Here is a 25,054-nt window from a genome sequence, read left to right on the forward strand (position 1 = left end):
GTGTGTGTGTGTGTGTGTGTGCAGATTGCAATCTGTTTCGCTGGGGCTGCACAGAGTTTGTTAATGAACTGATCCATCAGCTGGAAGGAGCCTAGTGCAAACTGTAGAGAGAATGTCCGTTCCCTGTCCCCTGCACAGCCCTGCTCATGGAAACACAACAAGCTCGTACAAATGACAGAGCTGAAAGAGACCCATGATCCCTTAAAGGACCAAACTATGCCAGCCCCTATGCTGGAGGTTTTATGAGCTTTCTCTCTTTAACCCTATAAACAACCTCAGAAGTCTATTTAACAGAGAAAAACTGAGGCACAAAGAGGGTAAATGTTAATCAAAGATGACCCAGCTTGTCAAAGCCAGCATTCAAAGCTGAGTCACTGCAGTGTCAAAGCCCGTGTCAGCTTGTCATCTCTGGGCAAAATATTTTTTAAACCATTCTATTGGGGTGCCCATCATTAAAGGAGAGGCCCCTTAAATTTCAGAGTTTCCGCAATCTGAGATTTGTAGGATGTTTAAAAAAGTCTAGGTGACTTCCAAGGGCTGCAACGTTGCAAACCAAGGATGTTATTCGGTTTTCAGTTGTACCCTGACATCTAGTGTCTACGCTCTGTATGACGGCTTGACTGCGTGTGAGCTCCAGAGATGGCAGCCAACCAGCTGCTCAAAACGATCTCAATACTCCCTAGTGGCCTATATAGGAAAAGAATCTAAACAAAAAAGTAAAACAGTGGATATATGTATAACTGAGTCACTGTGCTGTACACCTGAAACTAACACAATGTTGTAAATGAACTATACTCCAATAAAGGTACAAAATAAACAAATAAATAAATAAAATTTGGCATATATATATATATTGAAAGAAAAAAAAAGCTCAGAACATTGGATTGAGACTCTGTGTGTGTGTACATATGTACATATGTTGATCTTCATTGTAGTTATATGATTGAACTACAGAAAATTTGAACAGTTAGAGAAGATATTTAAAATAAGCACCCACTATCAGACCCCCTAATACTATCATTATTAGACTTCAGATCACCTTCCAGTCTTCCTTTTACATGCATATTCATGGGTACTCTAGTGGGTATACGTCTCAGTCCCCCAGCTCACATGTGCTCTATATACTATCACATAGCTTTATGTTTTATAAACCAACCTCATTTCAGCTGAGCCCCATCCCTCCTGCAGCTTTAGCTGGAAAGTCAATCTCAGCCTTTCTGGGGCTCCCTGACAACCCTCTTTACTGCCCATCACGTCACTGCCCTAGTGTTCCACAGCGGCAAGACACTGTTAGGGGAGGTCTTTCTAGGGCCATCTGCCCACGCAGGTCCCTGGAAGCCATGCACTGTCCACATCTACAGAGCATTTTAGGACCGGCATTGCTTTACAACTTCTGTTATGTGCTTTGGACATGGGACTCGGCTGAGGCTAGGACCCCAGCATTTATGGTCACATCTCCCTGGAAGAACCCCAAGGCAGTTGCTCTCAGAGGCCTGAATACTTCCCCAAGGCTTCCCTCACACGCCTCTCACCTGATCCATCCCCATCCCCAAAACTACTTCTACAGAGTCACCTATATCCATGCTCAAACCCCAAAGATATTCTTATTTTTGAAAATTTTATTGAAGTAGTTGATTTACAATGTTGTGTTAGTTTCAGGTGTACAGCAAAGTGATTCAGTTATATATACACATATCTATGTAAATATATATAGTCTTTTTTTACATTTTCGTCCATTATAGGTTATTACAAGATATTGAGTATAGTTCCCAGTGCTACACAGTAGGTCCTTGTTGGTTATCTATTTTATATATAGTAGTGTGCATGTTTGAATCCCAAACTCCTAATTTATCTCTCTCCTCCTCCCCTCTGGTGACCCTAAGTTTGTTTTCTATGTCTGTGAGTCTATTTCCCAAAGCTATTCTTGAGGTTCTTGCTGTTTTACACTTTACTTTGGTGATGCTTTAATCCTGGAGCAAAAGTATTAGCGAATAAAGAATTATTTTCTTATTCCTCAAGGGCTTGGTGGCCTTAATTTTTATAATTTGCAATGAAGTTTTTGGGTTTGTATCCCATTCTTTTAGTGTAGTGGAAAAAGGGAAAGAAAAGAATTTCGTTTTCATACTAAAATTGTAATGTTTCTTCGTGGTCTGCTGTAGTACTGTGGCTGGAATACTTAACCTGTACGAGGAACTTGCAAATTCTGTCTATATGATCTGTAATCCCTTCTCTCACCCACCCCCTCGCTCTCCTGTCCCAAGGCAATTCGGCTGTTTTCCTAAGGTCTTAAGTTGGCCAGATTGCCTGGATTTGAATTTTTTTTTGCCAGCATCTAGTAACTGTATGAAATTGGGCAACAGGGGTTGTGGTTTCTACTCCATAGGCTACTGGGAGCAGTGGATAGTTTCGTCCACTGGCACAGAGGAAGTTACGAATGCACGTCAACTAATACCGTTAGTCTCTGAGTCTAAATCCATCCGCTGTGAATCAAATCCTTTGCTACTCTCATTTTTCCCGTAGTTGTAGTAGTGAAATTAAAATAGCTGTTTTGACAGTCTACTTCCTCACTGGGCTTCCTATGTCCTGTCTTAACTGTCTATGATAAATCTTTCCTTTTTGTTTCAAGAACCCACTAATCCACCTGTTACTTGTAATATAAGGACCAGACTCCTTACTCCTGCGAGGCACTCAAGTTCATCCATATTGTGGGCTCTTTCTTCCTGTCTAACCTCATGCCCTTCCCCCGCTTCCTCTGTTCACTCTTGCTGCGTCCACGTGGGATCCAACCAACACCTGCAGACTATGCCGCCCAGACTCCTGGGCCTTTGCGCACACTACCCTCCCTACTTAGGTTGACCCATTGTCTCCTTTTATGAAGAAGCTCAATTCGTATTTTCCAGCATACAACCCACATGTTTTGGTAGGAGACCCAGTTGTCCTGTACCATGTTTGTTTCCCAATATTTTGAAAATTCCATAAAGACAAAGAGTGGTTCACTGTTATAACTGATCCCCACTTTCCCTCTCTCTAAACCTTGGCCCAGTATAGGGCTTTGCACATAGGATATGTCAATCTACCATCTGTAGAACTAAATAATATTGAAATTGTGTTTTTCACATCGGTACAAACAGTCGATGAGAGTAATAGTCATTGTTCTGCTGCATTTCTGAGCTATTCTCAATTCATTCTGTGAACACAATTCATTGGCTGTGAAGTAGCCAGGATGCTAGCCTTGGGGATATAGATACTTATAAAACACAAACTCTTCTCTCCAGGGAGAACAAGCCATGCCCACATGGATCATGGTATGGTGGTAGATGTGTTACACTACACGTGTGTAGAGGAGACACTAGGAATTTGCAACAGAGAATGTCTAACTTGCGGTAGGGTGTGAGACAGTTCCCCAGAGGAAGGGAAATTTGCTCAGTGTCTCAAGATGCAAATAACATGTCCAGGGAAGGAAGAGATTCATTCTTCACAATCTTTGTTCTAATCCTTGACCCAGTCTTAAATTTCACTCAAAGGATGAGATGATGATGTCTAAAAGCTCCATATAGTTTTTAAGTAAGTGTCTCAATGGTTTACTCCATGATAATGTTAATAATGATTATATTCATTTAACTTCGTTAAAATTGCATGGAAGATTTAAACTGTTTAAAGAAAATAAAAGGCCAGTCCCCTTTTTTGTGTGTTTGGTGTATATGAAAATTGAATAATCTATCATATAGCTTTCTCAAAAGAGCTGTGTTACAGTCACTTATCCCAATTATGCATATTGGGAGGGGGAGAGAGAGAGAGAGAAAGAAAATAAAAGAAGGAGGAGGGGAATGAAATAGAAGAGAAAAGAGACCAGGGGAGAGAATGAGAGACATAATAGTTTACCCTCAAGAAAAGTAAGAAAAAGAAGGTCACACTTTGGCGCGCCTCCATCCTGCTATAACGACCAAAGCGAACCTGGGAGCCTCTTGTGGTCTGAGTGCCGTGTATGATAATTGCCCTGGTTACGGAGCTCAAGCTTGGCAGCGTTTCCCGTCAGAAAGCAGAAATCTGTCTTCCCCATGTGTCCATTTCATATCAGAAGTCTGCTCTGAGTTATGGCTGTGAGGCCCACTGGTTACTATGAACCTGCCCACCCGAGAAGAAAATGTATTCAACTAGGAAAAAGGCTTATTGTTTTTTTCTAACTGTCCGAGGTCTCACAGCTGGCAAGTGTCAGTGTCAGGATTGGAGACCAGGGGCTCCTGGCTCCAAAGCATTCTCTATACTCTGTAAATACTGTACACAAGATGGGTAAATGTTTTACTATTTGTAAGTGGTAATTATTCAAAATGCTTTTTACTAAGTAAAAGGTAAATCAAGAATTTTAATCGGTGGCAGCTTTTGCATTAGTGTGACGCATTTCTGACACTGATAATCCGGTATTAGGGCAAACCTCACAGGTTAAGGGCACAGTCTCTGATACGATTGTCCTTCCTTCACAACTCAGCCACAAGCTCAGGGGTTCTCAGGCCTCCCAGACTTCTGACCAACTGGCTACCAATCCAGGGATTCCCATGACCCCCTCAGGTTTGATAATTTGCTGGAACAATTCATAGAACTCAGGAAAGGGATATACTTATGATTTCAGTATTATTAGAAAGGATACAAATAAAGACCAGCCAATCATAGGGCGAGGTCTGGAAGGGTCCCAAACATGAAACTTTTATGCCCCCAGGACTGCTATTCCTGGTACATGAATGTGCATTGCCCACCGGGGAAGCTTAGTCAATCCTCCATGTCTAGAGTTCATACTGCGTTTCATAATGTAGGCATGATTGATTGAATCGTGGGCCGCGTGAAGGAACTCGATCCCCAGCCCATCTCTCCTCTCCAGAGGTTGTACCGATGTCACCTGGTTCAAATCCTCAGTCAGCTAGTCACGTGGTTGGTCTTTCTGGCATGGCCAGCCCCCCTCCTGAGTCACCTCCTCAATGCAGACTATCAGAGGACTCACCATGAGTCACCTCGTTATCACTAGCTCAGGATCCACCATGCATAGCTGACATTCCTATCGCTTGGGAAATTCCAAGAATTTAGAGAATATCTCCCAGGAAGCAGGAACAAAGTGCAGACAAACTCTTTATTATACAATCAGGCATTTGGGTAATTCGTGAGTGTAGATTTTTTTAAATAAATGTATTTATTTTATTTCTTTCTTTTTGGCTGAGTTGAGTCTCCGTTGCTGCGCGCGGGCTTTCTCTAGTTGCGGCGAGCAGGGGCTACTCTTGGTTGCGGTGTGCGGACTTCTCATTGCGGTGGCCTCTCTTGTTGCAGAGCAGGGGCTCTAGGCACACGGGCTTCAGTAGTTGCGGCGTGCAGACTCAGTAGTTGTGGCGCACGGGCTTAGTTGCTCCGCAGCATGTGGGATCTTCCCAGACCAGGGATCGAACCCGTGTCCCCTGTGTTGGCAGGCGGATTCTCAACCATTGCGCCACCAGGGAAGCCCCATGAATGTAGATTCTTAAAGTATAACACATTTTTCTTTCTTTTTTTCTTTTTGTAGGGCATAATTTGAGTGTGTACCCTGGTTTTGATGTTGCAGCAACAAGTCCCGCAATACTGAATCTAAACGACAGAGAGGAGAACCATATTGTAAATAGAAAATCATCTTTGAGGGAAGACCTTGTCTTGCCCACCATGAAACCACCCCAAATGGACTCTAATGAAGAGGTTATTAGGTGTCCAGGGCCAAATGAGAATGTCACCACACCGAGTCATACGGACGTGTGCTCGGAATCTCAGGTGTATCTGACAATTGGTGAATTCCAGAACAAACCAGGTTTGCCTGAAGATGAACGTCGGACTGACCAAAGGTCTGATGTTGGAACGCAGCCGCCGACAGATGAGGACCTGCCCAGGAGGAGTCCTGGTCCAGAGGATGACCAGGCCCCAGCACTGACCTACATGGATGTGAATTCTAGCAATAAGAACCCCTGCAGAGCTGACCCCATAGCGGTCACCAGTACCCAGCACGAGAGCGGGTGCTCTCGAGATAACTATGAATTAGACAGAACTGAGCTAAGCAAAGGGGTGGCAGGTGGAGGTCATCACGATGCCAGCTCTTCAGAGAAAACCACACTCCATGAGTTAAGTACTCTTGGAAAGGGAGCAGACCAGGGGAGCAAGATGGTGCTAAGTCTGAAGCTCATCCCCTCGGAGCCCTGTGATCCACTCAGCTCTTCTTTGAGGGATCCCTTGGATGTCAAGGCTTCCCCAGAGGACCCTCACTCAGAGGAGCGGGAGGGAGTGTCCGTCCTATCTGGGGTCATCAAGAGATCCTCGTCCATCATCTCTGATTCAGGCATCGAGAGTGAACCAAGCTCCGTTGCCTGGTCCGAGGCTCGGAGTAGAGCCCAGGAGTTACCTAGTGACCGGGATGTCTTGCACCAGCTGGTTCGAAGACATGCCCTACACAGGAACTCCTTAGAGGGCGGACACACAGAGAGCAATACGAGTTTGCCGAGCGGGATCCAGGCCTCTCTCACCTCCATTAGCTCTTTGCCTTTTGAGGAAGAGGAAAGGGAACTGGCGCTCACCAAACTGACCAAGTCTGTCTCTGCGCCCCAAATCAGTAGCCCCGAAGAGCCTGCTGAAGGTGCGGGCTCCCTGCAGCAAGGGCGAGGTCTTCCTGAGACTTCAGCCGTGCACGCCAGGAGCACGGATCCCTCCGGACACCGCCTTCAACTGAGTAATGCTGGGGTTCACCATTCCCTCGTGGAGGTAGTTTCAGATGCTGACGGCCAGCAGGGCCCTGGTTACATAGATATCCCCAAAGGTAAAGACGATCCGCTTGATCCTCAAGGACCCTGTTATCTTGATGGCAGGACCGATAACCCTCCAGGGCTTGAAACCAAAGGTCTGAGTTTAAAAATACCACGCATCCCAGCACTTGAAACCCCTAGGTACAGAGCTTTTCCTAGAGAACTCATGGAGACCCCAGAGCGCATGCCTAAAGACTCTAATGTGGGGAAAAGAGCTCTTTCCAACAGCAGCATCTTGGACGTTGAGCATTTCACCCACCGTGAGGTGCCTGAAGTGAGTTGTACGTCAGCTGCCGAAATCATCAACCTGGATCCAGCAGGTGAGCGAAGCAGCTCACCTGGCGTCATTGATGATCCAGCACTTAGTAGAGGGCCGAACGCCGTCCCAGAGGATGGACGTGAAGCAGGCGCTGCGTGCTCCACTGGGACTCGCTCCGTTCACTCCCAAGCTACAGGAAACCAGGAGCCGAGGGCAGGCCCCTCCGTCATGCTGTCCCACGTGACCTCTGCGGAGACCTTCTCTCTGGACAGCCTGACAGCTGTCGAGGTCGTCAACTTATCCATGTCGTGCACTGCCACCTGTCTCCCTTTCTCGTCTGTGCCCAAGGAGACCCCTGCCAGGGCTGGATTCTCTTCCAAACAGACCCCATTTCCCATCACTCATCAACCTTTGGCTTCCTTTGGAGGTGTTCCGAACCATGCCAGCAAGTTGGAGGAGGAAGTCAGTGAAAGGATGTTCAGGTAGGTTTGCTGGTGGCAAACCTGCACCAGCACCATCTTTTAGATTCTCCCACATATCTCTCAATTTCAGGCATACTATTTCAAAACTGTGATATCAGTTATTTTCTGGCTTAAAGAAAGTGTTACATTCTTACCGTACACGTCAGGAATGTAGAGTAGTGCAAAGAAGTAAAAACTATCATCAATAAGCCCATCTCAAATATAGCCCCTGTGTAAGTTCATCTGTACGTCTTCCTATGTGCACCTCTATGTATATGCTATTAATTTGCAAAAGTAAGACAATTCTTGACAAACTCTAAGTTTTTTCCAACTTAATATATTGGAAACGTCTTTATATATTTATAAATCTATTTTTGCATTATCATTTTAGTGTAATATTCCATCGTATAAATGTACCATGATTTTGTTAACAAGATCCTTTAGAGATAAACCACAAATGTTTTTTCTTCAGTTTTTCTTATGATGAACAACTATCTTATGAGTGTCATTGTACCTCTGTCTTGGCACATTTCTTTGAGAACCTTTTGGGAATAGGACTAATTCAAATTTTCTTCCTAAGCCCCTTTTGTGTGGTTCTTAAGTTTATCGCTCCTTTTGAAATGCCAGAATCCATCCCTTTATCCTTGTCTTGGGTTTGTATTCCTATTACTCCCTCACCTATAAACTATGTATTTGATTAAGTATAGTATGGACTCACTTAATCAAAACATCCCATCTCATTCACTTGTTCAAAAAATGCTAAACAGTTACACATTAAAGTTATCCCCCAAAGAAATTGCACAGGCAGGTAAATTTTGGATCCCATGTTTTATAAAGACCATTAAGTGCCTATTATACGCCCATGTCGTCAGTTTAACCAGTGCATAGCAGGCACTGTCCAGTGCCTGGCCAGTGCTGTCCTGGTTGTAACTGTGCTCTCAGTCTAATAAGGAGACAGGGAAATGACAGAAGCAAATGAGGGCAGTTGAGTAAATGGGATGGTTCATGTGTGCACAGCTGAACCAGAAAGAGAAGGACCTCATTTGGCTGTGGGGCAGTGAGTGTGAACAGAGATGGTGGCCATGAGAAGCTTTTTAGAGATGATACCTAAGCTAAGGAGAAAATATGAGACACCATGTTGATGATAATGATGGTGATATGGCTGGTAATCGATCACATCTCCTTTTTCACATTTAATCTGTTACAAGTACTGTTCTAAGCATTTTGAATAGATTATATCACTTAATACAACAAGGCAAAGACAACTTTATGAATTCGATACAGGTGTTATTCCCCTTTCACAAATGAGGAAACTGAATGCAGAGAGGTTATAAAGCAGTTGGTGCACAGCTAGTAAGTGTCTAAGCTGAGATTCTGACTTTGGCAGTCTGATTCCTGGGTCCGTGGTCTTAACCACCTTGTCAGGTAGCCAGGCAAAGAACAGGATAACCAGGTGGGAAAGGAATTTCAGACAGATAGACCCCAATGCACAAAGGCATGGAAGTAAAGACAAGAGGCATAATTCACGCAGGGACTTTATGAGAAACGTGTTCTCTTTGGAGGCTAGCGGATGACGCTGGAGAAGTACATGGAAGCAGGTTAATAAACTCTCACTCCCGGAAGATCGCGTAAAGATTTAGTGGATCCTTGGAGCTGGAGGGAACCTTAGAGGTTCTATTCAATGCAGGAACCACATCTGCAGAACCCAGATCAATACAGCGCTTGGTTTTCCTGGGTCACTTTTCTGCCTCGTTGTTCAGAACAAGCCTTCTTTCACTAGCATCTCCCATGAGGTCCCACATTCAGCCTTGGTCGCTTGGCCGATACTTCCTTGTAGTTGTCCATCACTCCTGCATCCCAGCTCAATGCATCTCCTGTTCAACATGGAACACACAGCTCGGCTCATGATTAATTAGTGTATTCTCCAGTTTTTATCAGGCCAAAGAAAAATTTAAAAAAGAACTGAAGATTGATGGATTTCTGTACAGTGACTCATCTGTACTAGCTTCTGACATACCGTATTTCCCACCAGAGGAAGAGGAAGAAAATTTGGAAGATGGGATTCACCTGGTAGTCTGTGTCCATGGCCTGGATGGTGAGTTCTACAAGGGTTTCCTCCTCAAAGTTTTGTGCTATAGACGAATTATCATATTCATGAATTAATCTAGTTCAGGGACTTGTTCAACAAATGTTCAATTAGCGACTGTGGAACATTAGTAAGTATGCTGGATCTAGGAAAATGGCATGGCTTTGCTCTCAAAGAAAAGATCTCTCTGGCAAAAAAATATGTTGAGTTAATGAAATACACAAATGAATGAATTAATGCGAAGAAGGAATGAATGGAATGAATAAATCACTTCCACTTTTATGGATTCTAATGTATAACTAAGGGTCAGAGGAGTGAAAGGGCTCCTCTAGGGCTTCAGTGGTGATGAGTAGCAAAACCGGTGGTCACATTCTTCTTATGATGATCAAATAGGGAATGGTGATGGGCTTCACTTCTGTGACACGCTCTTGTTAATATCCTTAATTTTCCTCACTCTTGGGGCTAATGCATTCAATTGTCCACATCAACACCTGGCTATATGCATTGCATGCCGGGACGCTAAGTCAACAGGTCTATTTAGTGAAGTGGCAGAGAATCCAGTGGTAGATCATCATTCCAGATGATGATGATGATGATGATGATGGTGGTGACGACTTTGATGATGGCCAGCATGTATACATCACTCACCAGGGGCCAGGGACCACTCTAGATACTTAACATTTATTAACGTGGTTGATCCTGACAATAGCCCTGCAGAGTAGCTGCTATTATCACCCCCATTTATAAGTGGAGACACTGACTAAGAGGGCAGCTGAGTAACTTGTATAAGGTCCCACAGCTAACACGGTTGAGTCAGGATTAAAACCCATCTGTCCGGCTCCAGAGCCCATGGTTTCATTTTGCCTTTTACCAACAAGCTCATCTCTCCCCCAACCGGAACCTCCCTCCACATCCCTGAGTCGTCTTCTTGAAATCTTACTAGGTCTGGTCGTTCCATCACTGGGATGGAAGCTCTTTGTAGCTCTCAGAAAATAAGATAAAATGAACTCCTATTTTAAAAAGCTTCGAAAATTCCCAGCATAAAATATTCTTTATATCTGATCCTTGTCATTCTCATCTCCTGCCCTTTCTGCTCTCCCCTCTTCCAGCTGCACCAATTCACTCCCATCTCTACGGACAGGGACCCTTTCACACCACTGTGTCTTTCTCAACACTGGATTTTCTTTCCGGTGAGCTTTCCTCTCTCTGCACTGACTTCAGTGCTTCACAAATTTCAGCTGTTCACACATTTCCCTTCCCCTTATTTACTCTACCCATGTACCTTGTACTATAATTTCAAAATTTTTACTGAAATGGGCATACTTTTTGAGTGTATTTATGGAAAAAAATAAACTTCAAATCACACCACAAATTAAATACTAGACTCACGCGCTACACACAAAGAGTCAGACTAAAAATAATTAATATAAACAAAATAAGTTTGCTGAAGCTTGATGTGTGCCATTGTCGGAAGACTTTTTTGAGCTTGACACTCACTTTCTCTTTGCAGAAGTATTAAGCTGTTGAAAACATGCTTGTTTTTAACTGGGGCTTCCAATCAGAAGGACCTCCAGAAAGACAAAGAATAACGTCCTCACTCATCCTGTGTACTTTTAACACAGGACCTATGGCCTTGCATGACCAGTGTGCATCTCTTACTTATCTGATATTAAATTAAAATGAGATAAGCCTCTCAATCTCTGTGAAAATAAGAAATCTGGTCAGACTCCATCCTGCAAGTGGGAGAAGAGGGATGCTATAAAGATAGGCCAGCTTCTGCAGTCTTTGTGCGGTGTCAGAAAACGGAGCCGCCAATCACAGCATTGTCACTTGGGCATAAAATCATCAAAGAGACAACCAATAACAGAGCACACGTTTCTTCTGAAGGTGATTTCTCTAGTTCCGCGTCCATATGTTTAAACTTTGCCGAGTTTTACAGGATCCATTGGTTACATTCCACTTACAAGGCTATACTGATGTTAACAGAGAACTGAAGAAATTGGTAATGGTTATGGATATCTGCCCAACTCTTCATATTGTGTCCAAAGCCCAAGATTTATATTCTTGTAAGTGTCCTCAGTGGAACACATTATCAAATCATATTTTTTTTTTTTTTGCGGTACATGGGCCTCTCACTGTTGTGGCCTCTCCTGTTGCGGAGCACAGGCTCCGGACGTGCAGGCCCAGCGGCCATGGCTCATGGGCCCAGCCGCTCCGTGGCATGTGGGATCCTCCTGGACCGGGGCACGAACCTGCGTCCCCTGCATCGGCAGGCGGACTCTCAACCACTGCGCCACCAGGGAAGCCCTCAAATCATATTTTTTGAGAAAGTTTTAAGTTGCAGAAAGTTCTCTGTTGCTCAACAGCTGAAGGAGGGGGGCCCATTGTCATCCCTTCCTTAGACTCCTTGTGCTAAACAGAAACACCTGATACATATTTATTAAGGCCACAACCTAGAATGCCATTAGGTAGCTTTAAACAAGAACAGGACCAAAGAGCAGACTTTTACTGTCAGAAATGAAAGGAATGAACAAAATTTAACTTAGTACAAAATAGAAACATTTTCTAAAAGAAAGGGAGTATTTTATAACTGTAGCCCTGCCTGTATGAGCATGTGCTCTGACGGGCCATCGTCGTGGGTCACCCTTCTATTGGGTCATCCTTGAAAATTAGGAGGAGTCTGTCAAACATCTTTAGTTCTCCCATATTCTGTATGGCATTTTCATCCTCTTTTGAATCCCTTGGTGGTTTCATAAAGAAGGGTATAAAATTGGTAGTCAACGATATCACTCCTAGTTTCCCAGCTGCTTTGAAAGGACGGTTACATGGTAAAGTAGGTCACCTATATAGCCACATAAGCAGCTTCGGACTTTCAACTCGGTAGGGATCCCTTTGAGGAATAGATTAAAACATTCATTAAGCTACCACTGAACCCCATGACCTGCATGAAATTTACCCCTAACCATACTTGAACAAGAAGCTTATTCTGTTATATCAACTATTTTCCACGTGATTTTCGCTTCAGGGATGCATTCTGTGTGTTCTTTGTGGCTTTGCTATTGGCAGCAGAGCCTCAAGTCCTTGAGCTCTTCTTCCTCTGCCCTGATGGAGCTTGCCCTTGCTGACTCTGGTTCCCAAGGGTGATCCTTACTCTCTTGTAAATAATTATGCCCCTGTTTGAGGGACTTACTTGCTGACAACCTGTAAATGGCAGAACTAGTCCTGCATTAAGGAAGCGACTTGAGAGGGGACTTGTAGATATCACATTGTGCCACGTCCGTGTGTCATCATTAAGTGACACCACTTGCAGAATGTCCTGAGTAAACAGAATTGCCTGTCAAAGAAGGGAGAGGCGGCGTGCCTTCCACCGTTCCTGTGTACAGAACGTTCACAAGCCACATATTTATAGATCAGGGAATAATCCCCCTGAGGGAGGGATACCAGAAAGGCCCTGACCCCGTGTGGACAGGAGGAGGGGGCAGCACGGGGACCAGTGGATTGGACATGTTTAGTTGTTTTTATTATCAACTTATTGAGAAAGCGGGAGATGGGAGGGGGACCGGAAAGGAGTGAGAAATAAATCCCTTGCGTGTCAGCTGTTATCTGATTAATTGTGGGTCCGTGGTGGGGTTATCTGTCGTTTTTAGGGAACAGTGCGGACCTCCGTCTGGTAAAGACTTTCATAGAACTGGGGCTCCCTGGAGGAAAACTGGACTTCCTAATGTCTGAAAAGAATCAGGTATGACAACAAAAGCATCAGAACCAGAAGAATCCCTGATTCGTGTCTTACCTGAGCCTCCTAAGGTCACCGTGGTGGTTTATGGCCACACAGATGGGAGGGGACTTTACCAAGGAACACTCCCAGGCACTTGGAAGGTCTGGAGAGCTCATTTTCTTTTGGGAGGAGGAAATAGTAAGAAGGGGGGACATGTGAGTCAGGTGACTGGGCCTTTTGACCTCACAGGTCATAGGTTGAGTGACAGCTCAGAGCATAAATGATTGGGCATCCGTGGGTCTGTACTGGGGAAGGAGTTTGTCACTGGCATCTTTGTAACCAAGGGAGCTGGATTATGACCTTTTCATAGTCAGAGGTAGACTATGGGGCTGCCATTGCAGGTCTGGAGCCTTAATGGGATGTCAAGGTAGATGAGAGCTGAGAGATTCCATGGCCAAGAGGTGGGGCTGGGTGGAATGTTGTCATTGAGTCCCATTCCATGGGACGTGAGAGGGATGAGCTAAGTGTTCTTTGGAGGCATAGCACTACTTATAACTAAAGGGTCCCATGACCACTGACAATGGGAATCGTACAGAAAATAATCAACAGGCAAACGCTGGGAGGTACAGTCTCATTCCTCCTCTCTTAGTGGTCCGTCCTGTTGCCTTTTCTTTGACACCTGCTCTATACAAGGCCTGCCCTTGGGTGCGTGGGGTATAAACGTGAGCAGGAGGAAAGAGGATCGCTTTGAGCATCTGCGACGCGCTGAGCAGTTGGCGTCTTTCTTCATTTACTTTTCCCAACCGTTCTGTGAAGCGTTGGCACCATTGTCGCCTCACAAAGAGGGAACCCACGGTCTGACCTGGAGAGCCCCAATCGGGGGGTCCTTCTCAGGTTGTCGAATACTGATTTGTACCCTAATGTCAGGCGTGGGCATGCCCCCAGGACGCACGGTGGTGTTTAGTGGAGGAAGATGGGCTTGTGCACGGGGCCCGGCCTGGCCCCACGCCCTCCCCAGTAGCCGTTCCCTCTCTCTCCTTCCAGATGGACACGTTTGCAGATTTTGATACCATGACCGATCGGTTACTGGATGAAATCATTCAGCACATCCAGCTGTACAACCTCTCCATATCGCGAATTAGGTAAAAGGAAACCACAGGTAGTTAATGCTGGGGGGAGGGGTGCCACTTTTACGTGTTTGCTGTGTACAAGTTCAGCGTGATGCCGTCTGTATACCGGTCTGGGATAAGTTAACTTGGGACCTTTAAGGGGGTAGATTACTTTCAGAACAGAAGTGGGTACCAGGGCTGCTTGACACGCCCATATCTGTCATAGCAGGTGTGCAGGAGAATAAACACCGTGTGGCTCAGTAGAAAGAGAATTGGACTTAAACAAATATCCTAGGTTTTAAATTCTCGTTCTTCTAACACTCACAAGTTTGTGTCCCGATTCTACCATATAACCTTTTACAAGCTTTCTACATCTCTGAGCCTCGGTTTCCCCATCTGTTAAGTGGGACCAGCCCTGAGGGGATGCGTCGCCTGCCCCGTAAAAGGGTTTCAATCAGTGCTAAGTGTGTCCTTCCACTGTAACAGGCAACTTGGCGTAAATGGTTAAGGTGATAGTCAGTAGCTTGTGTTTCTCAGGCACTTGCAGATGTGGACATAGTGGTGAGCCCTCAACGTCCATGACCCATTTAGGCCTCTAAGATACCACTTCTTTATTCAATAGATGAGGTTTCAGAGGCCTACAGAGTTAGGTAAAAATAAAAGGACACACACGAGAAGAGCTAGGGAGCTAATATAATATATAATATAATAGGGTTTTGATAAATAATCATTTAATTTGAAAGTGATGATGTGTCGACTCCATAGATCTTTGAGCAGCAGTGCAGCTGGAGCAGAGCATGTGCTGTGGGCTGAGAGCAGGCAACTCACTAACTGTACTGAGTGAACGAGGGATGAGTAAAATTGGAGAGGCAGGCAGAAGCCGGGACATGAATGGCCTCGTAAGCCAGGCTAAGGAGCTGGGGTTTCACCCTGTGAATGACCAGGAGGGTTCAATGCTCCAATGTGAATTTCAGAAAGAACCCCCAGGTGCACTGAGGGAGGCACAGAGACCAGAACTGGGGGGAGGAGGGTGCTCTAATAACACCAAGATGCCCACACTTCTCTTCTGACCACACTGGGCTCAGAGCTTCCATTCGCAAAGGCCCCACCTTGGGCTTCACGTGACCAGCGTTTAGAAACCCGATGGGGATGAGTTAGCGGCCCCCCTTCTCCCTGCTGGTTCCCCTAAATCCCATGGGAGGTGGAGGGTGGCTCACCCCTTGGCGCTCCTGGTGCAGCACTTCCCTGGCAGCCAGCCTCCTGCTGTCACTCACGTGGACCCCTTCTGTCTCTCAACAGTTTCATTGGCCATTCTCTGGGCAACATCATCATCCGATCGGTCCTAACACGGCCCCGGTTCCGGTATTACCTCAACAAACTCCACACCTTCCTGTCGCTGTCCGGGCCGCACCTGGGGACCCTGTACAACAACAGCACCCTGGTCAGTACAGGTAAGACTCTCTCCAGCTTCATCATTCCTCAGAGTTCATTCAGGACCCAGGGGAGGGGGAACCAGAGACACATGCTCTTCTTGATGGAACCTGTGGCTTTGGAACCTCTTCAAAGCGTGAGATGGTGGAAGGAGACCTGGGCTCAGAAAGATGTTATTTTGTTTGTGAGCTGAATGAGATTAGACAAGAGGTTCCGCAAGGTCTCTTCTGCTTCAGTTTTCTGTGAATAAAGATAAATAGTGGTGGGGAAGAGAGAGCATGGGTGTCCATGCATGCAAGCTGCTGTAACAGGTTGCCGTAGACTGGGTAAGGGGGGGGTTTACAAATAACAGACATTTATTTCTCACGCTTCTGGAGGCCAGAAAGCCCAAGATCGAAGCACTGGCAGATTTGGTATCGGGTGAGGTCCCGCTTCCTGGTTCACAGACAGCCGTCTTCACACTGTGTGCTCACTTGGTGGAAAGGTCAAGGGAGCCCCTGGGGCCTCTTTTCTAAGGTCACTAATCCCATTCACGAGGGTCCAACCCTCATGACCTAATCACCTTCCAAAGACCACACCTTCAAATACCATCACGTGGAGGGGGTTAGTTTCAGCATATGGATTTTGGGGAAACAAACATTCAGTCTATAGCAATGGGCTTTGAATCATGTCACTTCCATGACAAGCTTATGGTTAAGCTCTAACCCAGGCACTCGAGGAAGACTCTGACCAAGACGTGTCATCTCTGTGCTACTTAGTTTCCTTATTGGTAAAATGAAGCTAATGCGTATATGTTTGTGTATAAGTATCGATACATGCATGATGTGTGTATATATATACATTTGCCTATCTGTAAACATATATTTTATATGTGTGTGTATGTGTATGTATGTGTTTATATATGTCTATAAACATGTACATTATATATATACACATATGGGGGTGTGCATGTGGGTGTGAATGTGGATGGGGGGCCTTGGGGGGTGGGGCTTAGGCTCAAGGAACAGAAGGGGTCCAGGCGTGCCCCCCACCCTGGTGTCAGAGGACAGGGGACCTCACCTGGGAGCCTAGCAGGCTTCCTGGGCTCGAGTGGGTGCGGCAAACGCCCTCCTTTCCTCTCCTGCTTCTCGGGGTCGTGGGTAGGGAGGGCCTCTCCCACCTGCCTCTCCTGATCTCCGCAGCCTCCCTCCTATCCTCCCAGGACCAATGTGGCTTGAGGGGTGGGCGTTGGAGGGCAGGGGACCAGCCTGGGAGCTCAGCAGGCTCCCCGGCCCCAGTGGGCCCAGGCGACCGCCCTCCGCTCCTCTCCCGCTCTTCCCAGAGAGTCCCTCCCGCCTGCCTCTCCTCATCTCCCCGGCCTCGGCGGCGCTGATCTTGTCTGGCCTCCACTTCTCCTCCCCACCTAGGTCCCCCTACGTCCTACTGGTTCACACTGGGGTTCCTCCCATCTCCTTGGGGGTCAGAGGCCCCCCCCAGCAGCCGACAGGCGCCCTAGTTGTGGGGAGATGCTAACTCCGCGTCTTCCCACACTGCCATCTTCCTTGCATTTTTATCAAATTCATTTCTTTGCGCTTGTGACATAATGCTCATACTCACCCGTGTTAGTGTCAGCATAACCATAGTAAATGGAGAGACTTCAAAATAGGTTGAATTTAGCTTTTTGATATCCTAAGTGGATCTGTAAGGAGCATTCTTAGATACTTTCGGTACTTAGGACAGTTTCCTTAGGCTCGATTCATAGAAGGGGACTGAAAAATCAAAGGGTTTGGATAGTTCCATGACTCCTGAAGCCTGTCTCATAAGGTCTTCTACCCCCGCTACCAGTACATAAGAACACAGATGTCCCTCTGACTTCCCGAGGACTTGTTAGGTTGCCTAGCACGCTCTCATTTCTAAGTTAGCTAACAAATCAGTTTAATGTCATCTTTCCCCCATTCTTCTTTGCTTTCTTTTTGTTTGATGCGTTTGATGTGGGTTTGGCTTTGTTTTTGTCTTTCTAGGCTTGTGGCTCATGCAGAAATTGAAGAAATCCGGGTCCCTTTTGCAGCTGACCTTCAGGGATAATGCTGATCTGCGCAAATGTTTCCTTTACCAGCTAAGCCAGAAAACAGGTGAGTGGATCCCCCGCAGCACCCCGAGGCCGCGATGAGTGAGAGACGGAGAGCCAACTCCTGAGCCCCAAATTAGAGTCAGGGCTACGCTGACTCACTCACGGAAGGATGTCACCATGAGCTGCACTGTTACACAGTCTCCTCAACTCATGGAGAGGCCAACAGCTACCCAAGAACTCAGCTGCCCCTGGACCGCCTCCCCCCATGGCCTGGGGATGGTATCATGATGAGAGGCAGGTGTGTGCAGTGTCATCTCTACAGCAGAGCCACTGCCCACCGAGCCTTTAATGTCCTAACTGCACAGGCCCCAAGGTCTATGTGCCAACTCCCAGCTCTTTCAGCCAGGTGCAGATCCACCTACAAAAAGGGCAGGTGGACACTGTCCATTTCTGTTGGCAGCGCAAGGGGAGATGGGGGTCCCTCTCGCAGGCCTGAGATCACACCTTCACCCGCACCCCGTAATAAGGAAGCACACGTAGATGTCGAAGACCCTACCTGCCGGGAGTGAACAGAGCACAGCTGTGGCCTCGTGTCCACGGAGAGAGCAGACAGGCTGCCCGACTGTCCCGCTCAGTCCTGCTGAGCAAGCCGGCCTGGCCCAGGGTCTGCCTATGGTCCACAATCTTGCATTCATTTATAAACACTGACTCTGATGATATCTCTGTCTCCTCGAATGTGAGTCCGGCATAGCCCTGGGCTGACGATAACCTTGGTCAAGTTCCTTACCCACGTGTGTCTCTGTGTGCTATGTTGAGGGTTATCCCCCATGGGGAAGTGAGGAAGGAGGCTCGGGCAGCAGGGCAGTTGGACCACAACGTGGTCGCCCCAGACATCTCAGCGGGCCCCACCCTCTGGGAGCTTGGGAGCTGGGGTGGCCCTACAGAGGTATCCTGACGGAGGGCAAAGGGCTGGTCTTTATACCCCCTGCCACGTATCTGCCGGTCACTGAGTCCAGCCAGTCCCCAGTGTATTATGGTCTTGGGCTGTGATCTTGGATGAGAAGACTCACGTCAGTGCAGGCGTCCCCCGCAGGGTCCCTGAGCTGAGAGCAGGCCGGTGGAGGACCTGGGCAGAGCACTGCAGCACCTGGAGATCCCTGAGGGGCTCTGGGGACTGAAAGAATAGGCTGTGATGCTTAATTTAAAAGATCCCTCTGCCTCAGTGTGAGACTGATTCCAGGGAGGTGAAGCTCCCTGCAGGGAGATGAGGTCAGAGGTTGATTTCCTCAAGCAGGTGACATGACCGAGGCCGGAACGAAGGGAGCCGTGGGGTTGGCAAGGAGCAAAGTACTAGATTTACTTCCTCATGGACTCCCCAGTATTCCCAGCCAGAAGGGCACATCTGTTACTTCCGTGTTGTTTATCTCTCACTGTTCAGAGTAGTGAGCTACGTGTCTTCTTAGCTTCCGTGACTCATGAGGGCAAAGCCGCCACCTTCCCTCTTTCAACCTCCCAACCCAGAAGGTCCTTATGCAGTGACTCAACCAGTGTGTCTGGCGTCTTCTCCCTTCTCCTCTCTCTGGGGCAAGTTTGTAAAATGTATGCAAAGCAGAGGCTAAGGTGAAACTACCTGGGTTAAAGCACCGTCTGGCTTGTTGCAGGTCTGCAGTATTTTAAAAATGTTGTGCTGGTTGCTTCTCCCCAAGACCGCTATGTGCCATTTCACTCAGCCAGGATCGAGATGTGTAAAACGGCCCTCAAAGACAGACACACAGGTGAGCCACATTCCTTTTCCTTTTTCCTTCTCTTTACTTTCCTATTCTCCTTCTCCTCCTGCGTTTCAGTGACTTTCTGCTTTAAAAGCAGAAGGAAATCATGAAGGTGCTGTACCCATTAGGGCGCATCAGCCGTTCTGCTCGGGACTAGCCGCCCGACACACACCCAGCCCTTTTCTCTAGATTCTGCTGCTGAGCTCTGCCCCCATCTCCTGTCCGTCTTCCCTCCTTGCAGGACCCGTCTTCGCGGAGATGATCAACAACCTTCTCCGCCCTCTGGTGGACGCCAAGGACTGCACTTTGATTCGACACAACGTGTTCCATGCCTTGCCCAGCACTGCCAACACCCTGATTGGCCGAGCAGCTCACATCGCTGTACTGGACTCCGAGCTCTTCCTGGAGAAGTTCTTCTTGGTGGCAGGACTCAACTACTTCAAGTAGCGGCTTTGAAGGAACGGCCTTGGGGAGCTCACCAGAAACGTTGAAGATCCGTAAGAGCTCTGGCTGAGACATCCTTTTACAGACCTCTGTCATTCCAGGCTGGAGCTCAGAGAGGAAGGCGCTGAGGGATGGAGGGTGGGGTAGGACCAGACATTCGAGGTGCTTCCACTTTGGAGATTTGGGAAAGCTGAACCAATAGTGTAAAAGACAACAGACTTTGCCCGAACCTGTCTAGCCATCTGGCGTCTCGTTCAAGATGCTTTCTAGGAAAATTCTGAGAAAATAAAGAAACAATACTTGGAGTTGGTGAGCCCACCTTCTTAACTACCACTGGCTCACAGAGAGATCACTCCAACTTAACTAGATTTGTTCGGTGTGTAACTAGTTCATAGCTTTATCATTTTTGATGCACACAAGCATTTCAGAACTCAGGTTAACCTCTGTGCAGAAGTGGAACATATCTGTGTAAATACAGTCCTTAATAGATTCAAATGTGCCACTTGTTGAAGACCATGTGATGCCCATGTTCTCATTCTCTCCTCATGTTTTCTCAACAAGGGACAAAGGAATGCTTTGTAAACTCCAATTTTATTTCATAACAGCAGTGGGTGGGGTGATTTGAGGTATGGGGAGAGGCAGGTGATGCTATCGGTAAATGCAAGTTTGTTGCAGAGAAAAAATAACTGGTGAACTGGCCGCTGCAGCTACTTCTCCAGATTTTTTCTGTGCGTAGCCTTGGTCCGCACATTACTTTCGCGATTGCTGAAATCTCTGTCTGTGGTAGGGAGGATTGACTGAGACTAAACCTAGCAGAAGGGGGCACTGAGATGAATGCACATGTGTGAAGCTCCTGCTGATACACTTCCAAAGAAATGCTATGTTAGCATTTGATGCACTTGCAAAAAATCAAAACCATTCATATGGCCAGCTGCTTCTCCTCTCCGTGGAAGGGGAAAGACATCTAACTGGAGGAGTGCTGGATTTAAAACCTCAGGGGAGCTCTAAGAAGGGTGCTGGTTATCTTTCACTAGAAATGTCTTCTTGCCTTAGGAAAATAAAGGGCTAGGAAAGGTCACCACTGATACAAACCAAGAGACAACAGGGACAAACGTGAGATCAGAGATGAGAACAACAGCCAGGTCGAGGACTCACCTTAAATTGTTACTGGTAAGTGACTTAAGGGGAAGTTTGGAAAATTACCAGGGTGTTTAATATGGTCCCAAAGACTGTGTACACTCTATGAGTTAAAGGAAGACTAGAGAATCAGTTGTACCGAAGGGATGCATGACCCAGGACCATAGGGGTGACTAACACGGGAGACCCATCTTCCGGAGGCAAAAACTCCTGCTGCTGCAAAATTTGCTTCTAAAAATGTAGAAACTCATCTAGGACCAGATGCGTGGTCCCAGCCCCTGGACCAGAACCTTGGTGATGACCACCAATGCCATGGTAATAAGCCAAGTGATTCTAGACTCATCTGAGAATTTTAGTTCCTTGCATATTAGCAATGTGACTTTGGAAAACAAAGTAGACCATGGAGATCAAGTCCAGGTGGACAGCTTTGCAGGAGAGCAGACTTATGCATTCCTTAAGAAGGGCAAAGGTGGGGAGGGAGTTGAAAGACAGACTCCCACGCAACAGATGTAGGGTTTCTGTGGGTCTTCTTCAAACTTTCATTGTATCTTGGTCTTAACACATATGGGATCAGTAAGTCCTCTGGCCACTCTCCCACTCGGTACTTTTCCAGGTTCCCGATGAGCAAAGACTCTGGTTACTTATGAACAAGACCAGTCTGCTATATAACCCAGAGGGAATGTGCTTCCTGCAGTGCAGCCTGTGATGTTGTGTTTCTTGGTCCAGATAAGTGCCCAAGCGCAGTGCAGGACCATACGTTTGTAGCAGCCTCTCCTTTTTGGCCAAATGAGGAGCCCTGCCCCTCCGGTGAGCGTTTCATTTTTGTGTTCCCAATGCCCATCAGCAAAGTTTGTCATTCCCTGGTCATTTGAAAGACCGTGCAGCCAGCGGTTACGGAGCCAGGGCGAATCAATGATCATCGTCTTTTCCAATAACCAGATGCCATTTTTAACTTCAATATATGCTGTCTGGACATAGAACTAATGGCAATAAACGTCCAGCTGCGTGGTGCACCTCTTTTTTATAGGGGTGCTCTGCTGTCTTTGTAAACCCTCTCTGGCCTCTGAGCATCTATTGTAACTGTGTAGAAAGTACATCTCTATATTGTATATAAGAGTGTCCAGTGTTGCGTGTCACGCCTCATTTGAAAAGGCTTTTTTATGTCTCTTTCTATTGAAGTATAGATATATAATGTATATATATATATATACACATAAAAATATATACATGAAATGTAAAACAGGGACATTCTATTATCGACTATAAAATTATAACAGAATGCCTGCCAACATAGTAATAGGTCTTCATCCTCAGCAGACTTTCTGTTGTTTTGTTTCTATGACTTGTTAAGTTTCTCAGAACTAGTTAGAAGTAAACATGCGTAATATCGAGATGAGCTGGAATTTGTAGTTCATGCGCCAGATACACCCAGAGAAGCAGATGTAAATCTAAAGTGACCTTGGGGCAAAATAAATACCTCCATGGCAGGTTGAAATCAGCTGGGGTGTTGTGCACCTGGGGAGAAGGTGGACAGAATTAGATTCCTGTTAGTTTCTGGAGTCCACGGGTATTGACTGAGCAACTTGCATCCGTGCCAGGTGAGAGCACAGGGTAAGATGCAGAGGCCCTGCTCTCAAGGAGCCCGAGGAAGATCTGGTCTTGTTATTACAACATGATACAATGAGGGCTTTGTTGAGGCACAGGCAGGATGAAGGTGATTCTAGAAGTCCAGTCTTCACTCCCTAGAGAAATCTGGGAATGAGCCTTTGAAAGGGAGACCTGGAAAATGAGATGCTTACCTTGCACAGCCTGTTGCCACCAAATGCACGTTCATCAGTTCATTCATTCATTCAACAGATACATATCGAGGGCTTACTGTGTGCTGGAAATGCATTGGTAAGATCCAGTAGTTCATAGTTTAGCAAGGAACACAGCCAGTCAAACGGGAAGTTAGAGCAGGTGGGCACCGTGGAGGTGGCAGGGATCTGATGGGGGCCCAGAGGAGGGACATCCAACCTACGCTGCAGATGTGGCGTGGTGTGTGGTCCGGAAGGGCCTCGTGGAAGACTTGATATCTAAACCCAGACACAAGGCTGAAGAAGAGTTGGCTGGGTAAAAGGTGGGTTGTGGGGACTCTCAGGGAGGGAACAGAATGTGTGAAAGGTTGAAGATGAGAGGGAGCTGGGAGCCTTTTGTGCACTGGACAGGCAGATGGAGAATCAATTTGGGCATTTACAAGAGTGACAGAAAGGAGGTGTGAGAAGTCAGCCACCATGCGGGGATTTTCTTCTCCTATCAGGAGGAAACTTCCATTGTTAACACTAGTCGGAAAATTTCTACTCGGTAATGAGGGTCCCGTGGGAGACCAAGGTTCACCCCTGTCATCACGTCTCTCTCCAGGGTTATTGAATTGAAAGCATGCTCTTAGGAATTTATAAGCCCCCAAATGTAATTGACAATTTTGGTCTTTTTTTTTTTTTTTTTTTTTTTGCCATGCTGTTTGCTTTGATTTCACAGGGTTTACTTCTAAGCATTGGCAATAACCAGGGCTGCCATGTACAGCTGCACAGGTTGTATCAGAAGAAGAGTGGTCATGGCAGTGAACACATAGAGGAATGGTGCTTTCTTACCCCATTCTTACAAGGTGTCCACCCCAATATCCTTAGGAAGGATGATGTCATTCTTTAATTTATAGAACCAAGCACCATGTGCTAACATCTGGATCAGTTTTTTTTCTCCAATTTTTTTCATTCACTTTTTCTTTCCATGTTTTAATGAAAATCTCTTTTGTGCTGGGTATTGTACTAGACTGTAGAGATATTGAGATATTAAGATCCATCATATATTTCGAAACACTGAAAGGATCTGGGACAACCATAAAACTTAGTGTTTTATTTTTAGCTGTTTTTAAATTAAAACCATGAAATCTCAGAATTGGAAGAGGAACAATAGGTTGTTTCATTCGGACTCTATCTGACGCGTAGCATCCTGAGCTACGCTCTTCCCACCTACACAACCGACAACAACCACGTGGGTCTTCATCTATGTATGACAAAGTAAGGGAGTGCTGTGGTGACCTTACAGCCAATAGGACACACAGACATGCATCCTTTCTTCTTTTAGATAAAGAGCTGCCCCCATGAAGATTTTTCTAAACCTTCAAGGTGCCTTCCTGAGTCTTTCCTCTTTTGCCTTTGTTTTTTAAAGCTTTATTTTCCATGGTACCTCTTTCCTATTACACATAATGCTAGAGATGTCTCAATAGACAGCTCTATGGAAAATCTAGAAAAGAAAAGCTGAAATCCTCCCAGTGTGCTGCTTTCCATGTTGAGTGGTAACAATGCACCTTACTATTCAGTGTGTCAAATTCTAAAAACCGGTTTTAATTTTAGGGAAAAGGACCCCAGTGCCTTCTGTAGCACAAAGGAATGTCCTTACTATACAGAACTGGGCTTCTAGAACAGATGTAAACTGTGGGTGGTCCTGCTCTGTTTATATCTAAACCAGGTTATTTCCCTACAGTTGATCTTTTCACAACTAAATTATACAGTGGAGAATGTGTGTGTCTTCATTTCATAGATGTGGTTAGGATTATATGGCTGTAAGACATAATCCTCAAACCCCAAACTTCATGACTCAACACAGATTCAGAGATTTTTAGAGGTAACACAAACCTGGGCTCTCATTGATCTTATTTTTAACAGGTGAAGGAGCAAAGGAATGGAAATAACATACAATGCTCAACTTTGGTTTGCTAAGTCTTGTGCGTGTGTGATTTCATTTAATCTCTAAA

General features: G+C 46.1%; 1 protein-coding gene across 1 annotated transcript in view; it reads left to right on the top strand.

Annotated features, from left to right (window-relative positions):
• Positions 1-20,127, top strand: part of FAM135B (family with sequence similarity 135 member B) — a gene marked incomplete at both ends in the record, with an annotated part of 161,746 nt that extends 141,619 nt beyond the window's left edge. The window contains 8 exons of the mRNA XM_082675123.1: positions 5,543-7,541; positions 9,449-9,615; positions 13,254-13,345; positions 14,366-14,463; positions 15,730-15,881; positions 17,862-17,972; positions 19,573-19,686; positions 19,922-20,127. Of these exons, the coding sequence (XP_082531249.1) occupies positions 5,543-7,541; positions 9,449-9,615; positions 13,254-13,345; positions 14,366-14,463; positions 15,730-15,881; positions 17,862-17,972; positions 19,573-19,686; positions 19,922-20,127 (2,939 nt within the window). The remainder of the gene's footprint in view (positions 1-5,542; positions 7,542-9,448; positions 9,616-13,253; positions 13,346-14,365; positions 14,464-15,729; positions 15,882-17,861; positions 17,973-19,572; positions 19,687-19,921) is intronic.
• Between the last annotated feature and the right edge of the window lie 4,927 nt (positions 20,128-25,054).

This window comes from Grampus griseus (genome assembly GCF_964374135.1).
Source record: "Grampus griseus genome assembly, chromosome: 17".
NCBI classification, from domain to species: domain Eukaryota; kingdom Metazoa; phylum Chordata; class Mammalia; order Artiodactyla; family Delphinidae; genus Grampus; species Grampus griseus.